The sequence below is a fragment of the Pseudoliparis swirei genome, chromosome 23 (assembly GCF_029220125.1).
Source record: "Pseudoliparis swirei isolate HS2019 ecotype Mariana Trench chromosome 23, NWPU_hadal_v1, whole genome shotgun sequence".
Taxonomy (NCBI): Eukaryota; Metazoa; Chordata; class Actinopteri; order Perciformes; family Liparidae; genus Pseudoliparis; species Pseudoliparis swirei.
In genome coordinates this window covers 1900925-1916473 of record NC_079410.1, presented here as the reverse complement: position 1 = coordinate 1916473, position 15549 = coordinate 1900925, and the positions used below count along the sequence as shown (strand labels likewise).

The window sequence follows — 15549 nt, the reverse complement described above, 5'->3', positions numbered from 1 at the left end:
AAGAATCACTTTTAAAATTCTTCTCTTAACCTACAAAGCCTTGATTGGTGATGCTCCATCATATCTTAAGGAGCTTGTCGTACCATATTGCCCCACTAGAGAGCTGCGCTCACTAAATGCGGGACTACTTGTAGTTCCTAGAGTCTTAAAAAGTAGAATAGGAGCCAGAGCCTTTAGTTATCAAGCTCCTCTTTTATGGAACCAGCTTCCAATTTCAGTCCGGGAGGCAGACACAGTCACCTCGTTTAAGAGTAGACTTAAGACCTTCCTCTTTGACAGAGCTTATAGTTAGGGCTGAATCAGGTTCACCTGGTCCAGCACCTTGATATGCTGCTATAGGCTTATAGCTGCCGGGGGACGTTTAGGATACACAGAGCTCCTATCTCCTCTTTTTTCTCTCCTTAAGGATGAATTTTCATCTCTCAATCACACGTTACTAACTCTGCTTTCTCCCCGGAGTCCTTTGTGACTTCACGTCTCATGGGGTCATCGGACCCTATGAGACGGCATAGATCCCATCTGCTGATGGATCATCGAGGCCTGGGTCGTGGAATTCCTGCTCCTGACTACGCCACTGTCCTGTTGAGACTCCGCCCACTCCGCCTCCCCACCGCCATCTGCCTGATGGATCGTGGAGGTCTCCATCGTGGAATATGCCTACTATGAACTATTCATACACTCTGTCATATTCATTGAATGTATTTTAACTCTAATCTGTCCTTCTGGTCACATGACATCTATTGCACCTGTCCATCCTGGAGAGGGATCCTCCTCTGTTGCTCTCCTCCAGGTTTCTTCCCTTTTTTTCCCCCTGAAGGGTTATTTGGGAGTTTTTCCTGGTCCGATGTGAGGTTTTGGGGCAGGGATGTCTATGTGTACAGATTGTAAAGCACTCCGAGACACATTAGTAATTTGTGAAATTGGGCTATACAAATAAACTGAATTGAATTGAATTGAGATCACATAGAGAGAAGTACACAAGTAGAGGAAAGTACACACAAGTACAGAGAAGTACACAAGTAGAGAGAAGTACACAAGTAGAGGAAAGTACGCACAAGTACAGAGAAGTACACACAAGTACAGAGAAGTACACAAGTACAGAGAAGTACACAAGTAGAGGAAAGTACACACAAGTACAGAGAAGTACACAAGTAGAGGAAAGTACGCACAAGTACAGAGAAGTACACAAGTAGAGGAAAGTACACACAAGTACAGAGAAGTACACTAGGAGAGGAAAATACACACAAGTACAGAGAAGTACACAAGTAGAGAGAAGTACACAAGTAGAGGAAAGTACGCACAAGTACAGAGAAGTACACAAGTAGAGAGAAGTACACAAGTAGAGGAAAGTACGCACAAGTACAGAGAAGTACACAAGGAGAGGAAAGTACACACAAGTACAGAGAAGTACACAAGTAGAGGAAAGTACACACAAGTACACAAGTAGAGGAAAGTACACACAAGTACAGAGAAGTACACAAGTAGAGAGAAGTACACAAGTAGAGGAAAGTACACACAAGTACAGAGAAGTACACAAGTAGAGAGAAGTACACACAAGTAGAGAGAAGTACACAAGTAGAGGAAAGTACGCACAAGTACAGAGAAGTACACAAGTAGAGGAAAGTACACACAAGTACAGAGAAGTACACAAGTAGAGGAAAGTACACACAAGTACAGAGAAGTACACAAGTAGAGGAAAGTACGCACAAGTAGAGAGAAGTACACAAGTAGAGGAAAGTACGCACAAGTACGCTGATTGAGAAACGCTGTATGTACCTGAGATGTAGTACACGATGTACCTCTGAGATGTAGTACACTAACATGCACACTATGTACCTCTGATGTACAGTAACAAGTACATGTAGTACAGTAAAAAGTACAACTGAGTATAAAGTAGCAGAAAATAGAAATACTCCATTAAAGTACCTCCTTTTCTTCTGGTCATGTCTTAATACATCATTTATAAGGTACTTGTGAACATACAATACTAAGTGAAGAGGAAACACAAGCTCCTCCTCCACATGCTGACTGTTACAGTAATACAAAGATACCAAATACTTGTACTTCTTAAAGAATACAATGAAGTGAAAATGAAACTCACACGTCAACAGCTTTTACAGGGAGAGCATGTCGAGCACCAGCTTCCAGCCTCGTGAGTACACCGATTATACACACAGTACTCTGATGAGGGGTTACAGCCTCGTGAGTACACCCATTATACACACAGTACTCTGATGAGGGGTTACAGCCTCGTGAGTACACCCATTATACACACAGTACTCTGATGAGGGGTTACAGCCTCGTGAGTATACCCATTATACACACAGTACTCTGATGAGGGCTTCCAGCCTCGTGAGTACACCGATTATACACACAGTACTCTGATGAGGGCTTCCAGCCTCGTGAGTACACCGATTATACACACAGTACTCTGATGAGGGGTTACAGCCTCGTGAGTACACCCATTATACACACAGTACTCTGATGAGGGGTTACAGCCTCGTGAGTACACCCATTATACACACAGTACTCTGATGAGGGGTTACAGCCTCGTGAGTACACCCATTATACACACAGTACTCTGATGAGGGCTTCCAGCCTCGTGAGTACATCGATTATACACACAGTACTCTGATGAGGGGTTACAGCCTCGTGAGTACACCGATTATACACACAGTACTCTGATGAGGGCTTCCAGCCTCGTGAGTACACCGATTATACACACAGTACTCTGATGAGGGCTTCCAGCCTCGTGAGTACACCGATTATACACACAGTACTCTGATGAGGGCTTCCAGCCTCGTGAGTACACTGATTATACACACAGTACTCTGATGAGGGCTTCCAGCCTCGTGAGTACATCGATTATACACACAGTACTCTGATGAGGGGTTACAGCCTCGTGAGTACACCGATTATACACACAGTACTCTGATGAGGGCTTCCAGCCTCGTGAGTACACCCATTATACACACAGTACTCTGATGAGGAGTTATCTTATCTCAAAGGTAGCTTAATAAACATTTAAGCTGTCACATCCTACCACAAGTAACATTAATGATTATAAATATATACTTTTATTAATCCCCAAGGGGAAATTAGTTCTCTGCATTTAACCCATCCTTAGTTATTAAGGAGCAGGGGGCTGCGGTGAAGCGCCTGGGAAGCAACTGGGGGTTCAGTGCCTTGCTCAAGGACACTTTGACTTGCAGCTAATGGGGAGAGCGGGGATCGAACCCACGACCTTGCGGTTGCAGGACGGCCCTCTTACCCCACTGAGCTACAGCCGCCCAGTAATTTGTTGTTGTTGAAGAGAGGAACAAAAAGACTAAATGTTGCCCAGGTGACTCCTTGGACCTGAATGAGACCCGGCCTGTTTACCAGGTGTGGCTCCCTCTGTTGTCAACAACACCTGGGCTCTAGTTCTGGTAGCTAGCTAACGTGGTTAGCTAACGTAGTTCCTCATTGATGAAGCAGTGATATTAGTTAGATTAGAGTTTTATAGGGAAATAGTTCTTATCAAGACGACTTCCTCTATGAGGAATTAGAGTCTTGACCCCAACAAAAGACTCCTCGACCTTTATCCTCCGAGTCTTTACCAAAACAAAAGACTCCTCGACCTTTATCCTCCGAGTCTTTACCAAAACAAAAGACTCCTAGACCTTTATCCTCCGAGTCTTTACCAAAACAAAAGACTCCTAGACCTTTATCCTCCGAGTCTTGACCCCAACAAAAGACTCCTAGACCTTTATCCTCCGAGTCTTTACCAAAACAAAAGACTCCTCGACCTTTATCCTCCGAGTCTTTACCAAAACAAAAGACTCCTCGACCTTTATCCTCCGGGTCTTGACCCCAACAAAAGACTCCTAGACCTTTATCCTCCGGGTCTTGACCCCAACAAAAGATTCCTAGACCTTTATCCTCCGAGTCTTTACCAAAACAAAAGACTCCTAGACCTTTATCCTCCGGGTCTTGACCCCAACAAAAGACTCCTAGACCTTTATCCTTTGGGTCTTGACGCCAACAAAAGACTCCTAGACCTTTATCCTCCGAGTCTTTACCAAAACAAAAGACTCCTAGACCTTTATCATCCGAGTCTTGACCCCAACAAAAGACTCCTAGACCTTTATCCTCCGAGTCTTGTGGGCCACTCCCCCAGCCGGGCGTTAGTGGACTGGCCAGCTACCGAGAGCCAGAGGGCTCAGAACAATCTCATCTGATCCTCAATCAGTGACGGTGGACTAGCCTCTACTTCCTGTCTCTGATTTAAGGATCAGACGGTACAGACTAGCAGCCTGGTAGCCTCAACACAGCCAACACAAGAGGGCTCTAGCAGATACACTTATTTAAAGAAGGTACTCAGCCAGGATCAAAGTCGCCTCACACTGATGATCATCTCCAGCTCGTCAGAGACTCTCCTTTCAGTTTATTTGTCTTGGTGCTGTTATAAAGTCATGGTTTCAGTGATCGACAGTTTGAGGGCGTTCAGCCTTTGAGGAACCGAGACAGCCTGGTGTTGTCTGGTTGATCTGGAAACAGGACGTCTGATGGACTTAGTTGAACCACGTGGAGCAGCAGGGCCCTGTATTACATCCTCTTGTGTCTACAACGGACCGGCCTCGCTCCTCTTCCAGACGGCCATCAGGCCCGACAGGTCGGCGTGGGAAAGAGTGCAACGGGGAACACCGTCCTGGGGAGAAAGGCCTTCCAGTCGGGTGCCTCTTTCACCGCAGTGACACTGATGTGCCAGATGGAGAGCGCCGTGCTGGACGGGGTCCACCTGACCGTGGTGGATACTCCTGGTCTGGGTGGAGCCCAGAGTCCTGCCGCAGTGATGAAGGAGATCCAGAGGTGTGTGTCGCGAGCGCCCGGCGGCCCCGTCGTGTTCCTGGTTCAGAGCGGCAGGCTCACGGCAGACGAGCGGTGAAATGGATCCAGAGCGGCTTCGGCCCGCAGGCGGCGCACTACACCGTGGCCCTGTTCACCCGGGTCGACGACCTGAGGGCCGACGGCCGCTCCGTGGACCGGCTCATCGGAACCGGCTCATCGGAACCGATCTGGCCGTGCGGGACCTCGTCCGGGAATGTTGCGGGGGATACCACGGGTTGGACAAGAGACTCGGACCCGTCTCAGGTGGCGGAGCTGCTGCAGAAGATCAACAGCCTGGTGGAGAGGAATGGAGGCAGTGAGGCCCGCCGGGCTGCAGGGGCAGAACCTGCAGGAGCTGCACTGCAGGTGGTCTGGGTCCTGTGGGTCATCGGGGCGCTCGCTGCAGTCGGATTCTACATCTCTAAATAATGAAACAACGACCGGCCAGTCAGCTGTGAGGATGTGAGCTGTGGTCCACGTGTCCTCACAGCACCAACATCCAGTCACAATAATCATTTGGTCCGAGGCCGGCGACAGGAAGCAGCGCTCAGACGGGTTCTGAACTCTAAGTTTCATCGGTCTGAAAATTACATAACACATGTTGGCAACGGTATATTATGGTAACCATTCATGTCTAGATCACTAACTTGGCAGCTGGTAAATGTGGGGTGTAATTATTTAATATTGTTCATACAGAACATTTTCGAACGACCCTCATTAACAGAGCCCAGTCCCCCCCGACCCCACCAAGAGCCCAGTCCCCCCCGACCCCCACCAAGAGCCCAGTCCCCCCCGACCCCCATCAAGAGCTCTTCCCATTAAACCTGCTTACGGTCTCTTTACTGCCTCTGTGCACTCTGATATTTTTAATCCTACCAGGTGGATTGTTTTCTACTGTGGCTCCGCCCACCTTGACACATTCCTTATATGGGAACAAATACTTGACAATAAAGTTCTGATTCCGATGTAGTTTTAGCTTTTTTAAATGAGATTAGAACGATAAAGGTTTGTCATTGTCTTCCCCGAGGTGAGGGCTGAGTTAGTCTAAATGAAATGAACAGCGTTAATAAAGGAGGAGGCATTTTAGACAAAACAGCAATCTTTATTGTCACATGTCGTCCCACTGGGCCTCCCAGCCGCTCTCTGGAGAACACTGGACACATCGCAGCAGAGCAACACGCCACCTTAACAGCTAACCAGCAAAACTCAACGGCTACACAACTGCGCCTAGTGCACAAAACAAACACACAAGCAGGATTAGGAGCAACACAGTAAAAGAAAACAAAGTCTGAACTATGACCTGAAACTACGGGCACACATGTATCTGACATGACGGCGTTGTGATGTCACAGGGGAACGTACATCGAGACATTAAGAACCAGAAAGAGACGCGCTGAGCCCTCGGGGGGGAACGGCTCACGCCAAAATTATTTTATCACTTTGCGACGGACAGAAAATAAATCAGTTTATTATCTGTTTGATCTTTGGAGGAAAAACTTTACAGAGCAAACAATTAAATGTAGAAAAGTCAACAGATTAATTGAGAAAGACAAGAGAAGTGATAATGAGACTAACTGTTCTTTAATGGTCACTAAAACAAGACGAACCTCCCTCAGTCATTAAATCATCATCCATGCGGCAGTCGGGCTTTAGTTAACCCAGATCAATGTGAGGTTTACTACATCCAGGTGGTGTTCAAACAGTGGAGAACAAAAACAAAAAGAGCAACAAACGACTCGTGTGTTCAATACAAGAAGAATTCTCCCAGGTTTTAAAATCGGTATGAAAATAGAATCACATCAACGAAGTGACCAAATAAAACAAAAGCAAAGCATGGAAGACACAATAATAACCTTTGACAGCAGGACACTGTTGCTCAGATTGATCCGGCAGGACTGCAAGCTCCGCCCCTTTCACCTGAAAACTGTCAGAACAGAACAAAGTTAGCATGTAGAAACACACGCGCTGCACATGTAGAGCTTCACTCGGCCTCACACATCTCCTCGGCTACAACGAGCTCGTCCTTCAGCCGGAGGCAGAGGATTCAGAGTTTCCACACGCTGCATTTTCCTCCACAGCTATTTTCAGTACTAGTAGTACTATTCGTGTACTTTGTATATACTGTAAAACCTCAGGCACCAGGAGAGCCTGGAAAGAGATTAATGTTCTAATCACTCTTTCTATTTGGAGTCTTTTTTCTTCTGCGTAATAAACTGAGTGTCTTTGAGTTTTAAAAACAAGTGACGGACAAAAGATCTCACGCCTCAACGGGGATGAAATAAATGTCCAGGACAGTAATGGTGATCAGATACGCCCGGCAGGAAGCCGCTTACGACGATCAGAACCTGGTTTGAGTTGTCTGTTTACACTGAATACCACCTAATTATAAATATAGGTTGATTTAATGGTAATCTGTCACATTGAAAATGTGTGTAAAGGAAAATGCAACTGAACCGACGACATGGAGGAGAGTTGGACAAACCTCAGCGCCCTCGAGCACCAGCGGCCTGGAGGACAGACGTACCTCCACACCAAACCCCACCTCTGACTGCCTCCACCCTGCTGCTCACAAACTCTGGCCAGCAGCAGGCAGCACCACCTCCCTTCTAACTGCTCATACTGCCTCAGCTCAGCTCAAACTCCGCTTTAGCAAACAGGATGCCGCAGCTTGGGAAGAGAGAAGTCCAGATTTGGTTTACAGGGCCGTTCTTCACAAACACGGTGCTCAGTATGCAGTGAACATGGCGAGCTGGCACACACTGGCTACGACAGGAACATGTGACTATGAGCTCAAGCATCTGGGCTGCAGATCAGGTTCTCAGGAGGAAACGGCTCCGAGGAAATCTTTTGTTGAGCAACTGTCATAAAGTAAAACAAGAGTGTTTTAGTTTGAGCCTGTAAAGGTCAGAGTGCCTAAAGGGGTCAACTTACCAGCTAGTCATTACTGGTCTGCCTCGGTCCCTAAGGACTTCACACTAAATGCGCATCAACGTGTGGTCATCACTCACCTGGCTCTGAGCTCTACGGGGTTTCGCCTCCATTCTCTGCTGCTGACTTGGGCTGGCTTTTGGATCTCGACCTGGACTCTCTTTTGCAGGGAGGGCTGGGGCTTCTGGATCTAGACTTGGATTTGGACTTTGACTTGGATTTGGACCGGGACCTGGATCTAGATCTGGAACGAGACGGGGACTTCGCCTTGGCCTTCTTGTTCCTGGGGGAGTGGGACTTGGATCGGGAGTAGGACCTGGAACGGGACCGGCTGTAGCGGGACCGGCTTCGGGAACGGGACCGGCTCCTGCTGCGGGACCGGCTGCGCCTCTTGTGTCTCGGGCTGGGAGAAGAGCTGAAGACATTGAGAGGATTACAATATGAAGACAGCTGGCACTACATTCAGTAAAAGGGAATATAAATAAATATAAATAATTCAGTATATAACGAAGACTTAAATTTAGACTTGACAACCTTCTCATTACAAGATTAAGCAGACAGATCAGAGGTGAGGAGACACTGCCTCCTAAATCCCGCCCACCGACGAGCCGTGTTGGCTCCTTGTTTCTAAACGGTTAATAATTAAAATATGATAACAGGTATGGATCAGTAGGTTAAGTCTACACTCAAATGATCCACCGAGATTATTATTTACATCAAACCGGAAACGTTTCCTTTGTCCGACTCAAACGGGATTTATTGGTAATGATTTTTTAAAACGTGTATTTAATCTAATCTGTGCCTAAGTGTTGGATGGATCTTATGAATTGGTAAAAACCCTGATTCCGCTGATGAAGGCGCGCGCGCGGCCCGTAGCCTCGAGGACACGGCGGTTATGCAAATTCTTCAATGGCGTCCGGCGGCTAACAGAGCTAGCTCAGTGGTGCGCGTGTTTCCTCACCTCCTGCTTCTGCGTCCATGGCCGCCGTATCTCCTGGTGGGGCCTGCTCCTCTCCGGCTGCCACCGCCGCCTCCACCACCTCCTCCTCCTCCGCCCCCGCCGCCTCCACCTCCTCCGCCGCCACCGCTGCCGCCGTAGTGGGAGTCCGGGGGTCTCCCGTAGCGGGCCATCTGCACCCGGAGCTCGCGGCCGTCGAGCAGCGCGCCGTCCATGGCGTCCATGGCGTCCTCAGCGTCGCGCTTGTCGTGAAACCGCACGAAGGCGAACCCGCGGCTCTCCTTCGTGTACCTGTCCCGGGGGATGTACACGTCTCCAACGCGGCCGTACTTCTCGAACACGCGCCGGAGGGTCTCGGGCGACGTGCGGTACGTTAAGTTGTCCACTTTAAGGGAAGTCATGCCGTCGACGTCTGGCGGAGGCCTACCGTAACTCATGGCGATTAAAGCGGCCGGGGCCTAAAAGGCTTCCGTTAAAACTGTTTTTATCTCGGCTGCGCAGAGCCTACCTGTTCGACAGAGGTCAACGCACACACCCGCGAGGGTGTAGTTTAAACGAATTGGCTTCGTCTGTGGAGGACTTGGAGACGAACAACGGAAACACACGCGACGTCTTCCCGCACAACTCCGTCTGCCTCGCGCTCGTCAACTACCCCCAAACCAGTGAAGTGAACTTCTTCTTCTACTTTTAGAATGTAGCACATTTAGCCGCGAAGGCGCCCCCTAGCGGAATTACCAAATAATGCAACGTTTTTAAAACATAACACATATATTTCTAACAAGCCGTGATGGAAAAATAGTAGTTACTTAAGTAAAACATTGTGAAAATACTCTACTCGTGTATGCAAACCGTACTGCTGTAAAACCTTACTGATGTAAAACGTTTTACTTTCATATCTGGCTGGCGTTGTTTTATTAGTAACCGGAAGTAGTTTCACTCACTCGCGAGCTGTAGCCGTTGCCGCCAAAATGAGCAGCTTCTATGTGTTTAAAAATAATAATAATTTCTTACATTTTTTAATACGGTTATAAATCACGGATGGTTTAAAATGAATTACATATATGCCTGACTCGTAACTTATAATCATTATTGTTTTAAACGGAAAGCGTTTTAGTGATTCGCGAGCTGTAGCCCCAAAATGACAATGTATTACAAATTTCAATACGGTTATAAATCATAAGTCGTTTGAAATTAATTAAATGGTTGTATGACTCGTAACTTATTTTTTATTTTCTTAATTATTCAAAAATGTAACCGGAAGTACTTTCTGGCGAGCTGTAGCCGTTACCGCCGAAATAAGCAGCTTTTAAATGCTTTATTATTTTGTAAACAATATTTTATTATGTATTTGAGTACTTTTATAAATCATGGGTGGTTAAAAATGAATTATATTGATGTCTTACTCGTAACGTATAATTATTAAACAAGTAACCGGAAGTAGAATCTATTTCCCGTGAATACGCCACACACAACTGGCCAGTGTAATTTCTCTGGGCTCAGTCAGCTGATTCAGTCACATGACCTGTATAGTTTCGGGCCAGTCCTGTTTACTGGGAGCCGTGAAAGTTGTTCCCGAGGATCTGTTTTCACACGAAGGGAACCGACGCGTTGAAGTTAGTAAGAACATGAACAGCTGGTTGTAGCGGGACTTCCGGGAAAAGCCAACTATGTTTGTGAAAACGCTCTGAGTCCGAAGAAGCGTCCGCCGCGTTGTTCGTGAGTTGTTTTCACTTCTGTCTCCTGGGATCAGCTGCTGGCCTCGAAGAGAGCTCCCTCTCAAATATGCTGTACAAGAAATGCTACTTTGCCTGTCAGACATGTCATATATATATATATATATATTTATATATATATATATATATTTACCTGTTATTGTAATCCAAACTATCCACTTTAAATTCGGCATTCAATCAAAAGAGCCAAACGATTCTTAAAAGTCTAACTTTTAGTACGACTGTCATGTTGAGAAACACGACGATGGTTATTTTCATTGAAATAAAGTTGTTGTTGTTGTGTACAACTCTTGTGTGCCGAAGTTATTTGTTCAAATGAACCAAACACAACGTTTTTGACCTTTGACTTTCTTCAAAGGGCCCGTGTGATAAAACAACAGCCGTTGGAATGAAGAGTGCTCCATAAAAAAGAGAAGTGATGCTCCTTCTGATTTAGACTTTTCTTCTTCTTCAGATTTATTGTCTCTGCCTTCACTTCCTCACGGAGCCAACACACGCTGTGCAGGATGAGTCCCGAGAGGAAGAAGCTGATGAACATCGTCATCCTGGGCTTCGGCTTCATGTTCATGTTCACCGCCTTTCAGACATGTGGCAACATCGAGGTGGGTTTCACCCCCCCCCCCCCCCTCATAGAGGAGCCCTCCCTGAACCCTCTTCTTCTTCTTCTTCTTTTTCTTCTCTCTAGCAAACGGTCCTCAAGAGCTTCAACAGCACGGAGTTCCACGGGAGCGGATACACCAGGTCGGTATCACATCCGTCATCATGATTACACTGAGGTGATCTAGTTCTCCCGTGAAACCTGGTCCTGGTCCTGGTCCTGGTCTTGGTCTTGTTGACTGTGCCCTTGTCTCCTTGCAGCATGGCCATCATCTACGGGGTCTTCTCCGCCTCCAACATGATCGCCCCCTCAGTGGTGACTGTGATTGGACCCCAGCTCTCCATGTTCTTCAGTGGGCTTCTGTACAGGTGAGCCCCCCCCCCCCCCCTTGCCGCCATGTTTTTAAAACCCTCTGACGCCTGCTGTGTTCCCACAGCTGCTACATCGCCATGTTCATCTACCCGTACACCTGGAGCTTCTACACCGCCTCGGTGCTGGTCGGAGTCGGAGCCGCAGGTAAAGAGACGTGCTCTGACTCCGCCTTCCCATCCTCTGACTCCTCCTTCATGTCCTCTGACTCCTCCTTCATGTCATCCGACTCCGCCTTCCTGTCCTCTGACTCCTCCTTCCCGTCCTCTGACTCCTCCTTCCCGTCCTCTGACTCCTCCTTCCCGTCCTCTGACTCCTCCTTCACGTTCTGACTTCTCCTTCACATCCTCTGACTCCTCCTTCCCATCCTCTGACTCCTCCTTCCTGTCCTCTGACTCCTCCTTCCCGTCCTCTGACTTCTCCTTCACGTCCTCTGACTCCTCCTTCACATCCTCTGACTCCTCCTTCACGTCCTCTGACTCCTCCTTCATGTCCTCTGACTCCTCCTTCACGTCCTCTGACTCCTCCTTCCTGTCCTCTGACTTCTCCTTCACGTCCTCTGACTCCTTCTTCATGTCCTCTGACTCCTCCTTCCCGTCCTCTGACTCCTCCTTCCCGTCCTCTGACTCCTCCTTCACATCCTCCTCCTCCTCGTGGTGGTCCCAGTCCTGTGGACGGCTCAGGGCAACGTGCTGGCCATCAACTCCTCTGACGGCACCATTGGGAGGAACAGCGGCATCTTCTGGGCGCTGCTGCAGTTCAGGTGATGCACCTGAATCCGGCCCGAGGTCCGGTTCCCGGTCCCTCTGGTCCCTCTGGTTCTGAGCCCAGGTGTGTTTCCTCCTCGTCTCCGCAGCTTGTTCTTTGGCAACCTCTACATCTACTGTGCCTGGCACGGACACGCCCACATAACCGGTAGGAGGTGCTCTGGGCGTAGTCGCTGCTCCTCGCGGAGTCCGGTTCCCCTTCTCATGCGGTTCTGTGTTCTCAGACCAGGACCGGCAGACGGTCTTCATCTCGCTCACAGTGATCAGCCTGGTGGGCTGCTTCCTGTTCTTCCTGATCCGGAAACCGGATCCTGAACCGGCTCCTCCCGGGGCGGCGGAGGCGCCGCTGGAGGCCGAGTCCACCGACAGCTCCACCGGCAGGTGAGCGGCCACAGGAGGCGTGGTCACAGGAGGCGTGGCCAGAGACACCTGGGAGAGGATGGCCATTTTAATGTGATTATTGCACAATGACGTTTTAACATGATGTTCTTGTGTGCTCCTCCTCCAGCTCCTCTCGCCCAGGCCTCTGGTCACGTGCTCTGGATGCGTTCGGTGAGTGTCCTCACGAATGACCTCCGTGACCTCTGTGTGACCTCCAGGGCGACGCCCCTTACGTCTCCTTTCCTTTGCAGTGAAGGCGTGTAAGATGTTCTCCTCCAAGGAGATGCTGCTGCTGAGCGTCTCCATCGGGTACACAGGTGAGAGGAGGAGGAGGAGGAGGAGTGCAGGCGTCTCAGTGGGCTCACTCCTCCGTCTGCTCCGTCAGGTCTGGAGCTCACCTTCTACAGCGGCGTGTACGGGACGTGTATCGGCGCCATGACGCGCTTCGGCCACGACGCCAAGAGTCTGATCGGCATCTCTGGGATCTGCATCGGGATTGGAGAGATCTTAGGTTGTAAGCCCCGCCCCCTTCACTCCATTAAAGTACTTCCTGTCCATAGGAGGGGGCGTGTCACTCTATTAAAGTACTTCCTGTACACAGGAGGGGGCGTGTCACTACATTAAAGTACTTCCTGACCACAGGAGGGGGCGTGTCACTCCATTAAAGTACTTCCTGTCCACAGGAGGGGGCGTGTCACTCCATTAAAGTACTTCCTGTCCACAGGAGGGGGCGTGTCACTCTATTAAAGTACTTCCTGACCACAGGAGGGGGCGTGTCACTCCATTAAAGTACTTCCTGTCCACAGGAGGGGGCGTGTCACTCTATTAAAGTACTTCCTGACCACAGGAGGGGGCGTGTCACTCCATTAAAGTACTTCCTGTCCACAGGAGGGGGCGTGTCACTCCATTAAAGTACTTCCTGTCCACAGGAGGGGGCGTGTTCGGGATGCTCAACAAGTGCCGGTCCTTGGGGAGGAACCCGGTGGTCCTGCTCGGCCTCATCACGCACTACGCCGCCTTCTTCCTCATTTTCCTCAACATCGCCGGCGACGCCCCCATCGCCCCGGAGGAGGGCACGCACCTGCAGGGCTACATCACCCCCAGGTACCCGGTGTTACGCTCAATGTGGCCCCCTGAAACACGCTGCCCTCGCAGGTTTCCGCTTCCATTTGTTTGTTTTTCATATTTAATCTCGTATTCCAGCTGAACGTCATCCTCTCTCTCCCCCCCCCAGTGTGGGCGTGGCCCTGCTCTGCAGCTTCCTGTTGGGTTTGGGTGACAGCTGCTTCAACACTCAGCTCCTGAGCATAATCGGCTTCAGGTTCAGAGACAACAGCGCTCCGGCCTTCGCCGTCTTCAAGTTCATCCAGGTGAGGTAAAAGGTCAAAGGTCACCGTGACCTCTCGCACTCGTTCTGGGCCCAAATCTCAAGAATTCCTATTTTCTTCTTCTTCTTGCAAATACAAGCGTCTTAATCTCTGATAATCTTGACGTCTCCTCCTCCGTGTTCCTCCTCAGTCCATCATGGCCGCCTTGGCCTTCTTCTACAGCAACTACCTGCTGCTGCACTGGCAGCTGCTCATCCTGGTGGTGGCCGGCTTCCTGGGCACCGTCACCTTCTTCCTGGCCGAGTGGAGGGCCGAGGCCAGCAGGAGGGAGTCCGACTACGACAGCATCTGAGGAGGAGGAGGAGGAGGTAGAGGAGGAGGATAAACTGACGTTACTGAGGTGTGATGGAGGGAGCATGGAGAAGCTGATTGGATGAGAGCAGCTGGAGTCTGAAGACACTTTACTGACAGAATAACACGCTGAGTTAAAGTCTGGAGAGATTTTCTATATTTTATCTACGAAAAAGACCGAACACAAAATGTAATGATCAGCGTTTCTATTCAAACGCATCAACGAGCCTCAGTGGGTGACACGCCCCTTTATACACACTACAGCACCCAATGGGTTTCATCCGCCGATGAAAGTAGTCCCGTCTCCTCCCGTGTGGTTTGAAGACGCAGACAGGAAGTGGGAATGATTTGAAGTGGAAGAAATGACAGATTTATCCTGTAAAAGTTCTCAGACTCCAGCTGGTCCTCCAGCTGCATCACAAGCGGGTCGGCCTCGCGACCTCACGGCGAGCGTCTACGACTCGCTGACGGCAGTGAAAAGGGATTTTATTTTATCTTCGGGGCGGTTTCTCTTGCGGTTCCCTCGTGCTTTTATTGGTTCGGTCCTCATGAGGAGCAGCTGACGGCAGGAAGTCCCTCATGTTGTTCATCAGCTGGCTCCAAAGGCCAACCCAGAGGGAACGCCTTGTTTACTCTAAAGTAGTGACCGACACTCACAGCGGTGAGCTCCGTCTGGAAGGGGGTCTTCAGTGATGTCATAGTCTTGGAGGGGCGCTCCGGTGATGTCATAGTCTTGGAGGGGCACTCCGGTGATGTCATAGTCTTGAAGGGGCACTCCGGTGATGTCATAGTCTTGAAGGGGCTTGTTTCTGCGACGTCAGAAAAGACCAATTTGACTTCATCAAACGTCTTGATAATAAGACCAAATATCCCGGAGATATTCAGTTTTAAAAGCATACGTGACCATAAACACCGGTGGGTACCTGAAGGCCTCACCTGTCGACCACCGGAGGCCCTCGGCATCGAACCTGTGACCCTTCTCTCGTTCCGAGCTGCTGTCGTCGGTTTGCAGTCACGCCGTTGTGAACGGATCTGATGTGAGACTTTATGTGTCGTGGGAAACGATATCTGACATGCTGGTGTTTCTGTTTGTTTACTTGTCAATTATGAATCGCAGCACATTAGTTAATTTATTGCTCTGCCGTCGGATGTGAAGTGAAACGCTCGTGTGCTATGAAGCTGATTTTATACGTGAATGTGTCGTTAGGATTGTCTCCCGGACTTTGGCTTGTTTTTATTATCAATAAAATATTATTTTGAACATTAT

At 49.1% G+C, this 15549-nt stretch overlaps 2 protein-coding genes across 9 annotated transcripts; one reads left to right on the top strand and one right to left on the bottom strand.

Annotated features, from left to right (window-relative positions):
• Positions 1-5950: 5950 nt before the first annotated feature.
• srsf2b (serine and arginine rich splicing factor 2b) lies at positions 5951-9414 on the bottom strand. Of its 8 annotated transcripts, none has more exons than XR_008830644.1 (4): positions 8759-9413; positions 7352-8212; positions 6723-6793; positions 5951-6096 (listed from the first exon to the last, which is right to left on the bottom strand). XR_008830644.1 is itself a non-coding variant. In XM_056407238.1 (3 exons), the coding sequence occupies exons 1-2, from the start codon at positions 9190-9192 to the stop codon at positions 7891-7893; spliced, it is 756 nt and encodes a 251-aa protein (XP_056263213.1). In that variant the 5' UTR covers positions 9193-9414; the 3' UTR covers positions 5951-7727; positions 7878-7890. The 8 variants fall into 8 exon arrangements, 4 of the variants coding, with proteins under 4 accessions (XP_056263213.1, XP_056263214.1, XP_056263215.1 ...); XR_008830645.1 differs by having other exon boundaries at positions 7878-8212; XR_008830643.1 differs by having other exon boundaries at positions 6723-8212.
• Positions 9415-10237: 823 nt separating this feature from the next.
• Positions 10238-15548, top strand: mfsd11 (major facilitator superfamily domain containing 11). Its single transcript, XM_056407235.1, has 14 exons — positions 10238-10471; positions 10943-11090; positions 11174-11229; positions 11347-11454; positions 11523-11602; positions 12122-12218; positions 12312-12370; positions 12447-12603; positions 12731-12774; positions 12855-12920; positions 12989-13114; positions 13533-13707; positions 13838-13973; positions 14122-15548. Exons 2-14 carry the CDS (start codon positions 10995-10997, stop codon positions 14281-14283), a joined length of 1362 nt encoding a protein of 453 aa, XP_056263210.1. The 5' UTR covers positions 10238-10471; positions 10943-10994; the 3' UTR covers positions 14284-15548.
• The last annotated feature ends 1 nt before the right edge of the window (position 15549 follows it).

Excerpts from the sequence above, each read along its gene's own strand:
- mfsd11 (XM_056407235.1), top strand. The coding sequence starts at position 10,995 with ATGAGTCCCGAGAGGAAGAAGCTGATGAACATCGTCATCCTGGGCTTC. Across the intron at positions 11,455-11,522 it reads TTCAGTGGGCTTCTGTACAG|CTGCTACATCGCCATGTTCA; the intron begins GTGAGCCCCCCC and ends GTGTTCCCACAG. Across the intron at positions 12,604-12,730 it reads ACCGACAGCTCCACCGGCAG|CTCCTCTCGCCCAGGCCTCT; the intron begins GTGAGCGGCCAC and ends CTCCTCCTCCAG.
- srsf2b (XM_056407238.1), bottom strand. The coding sequence starts at position 9,192 with ATGAGTTACGGTAGGCCTCCGCCAGACGTCGACGGCATGACTTCCCTT. Across the intron at positions 8,213-8,758 it reads CATGGACGCAGAAGCAGGAG|CTCTTCTCCCAGCCCGAGAC; the intron begins GTGAGGAAACAC and ends CAATGTCTTCAG.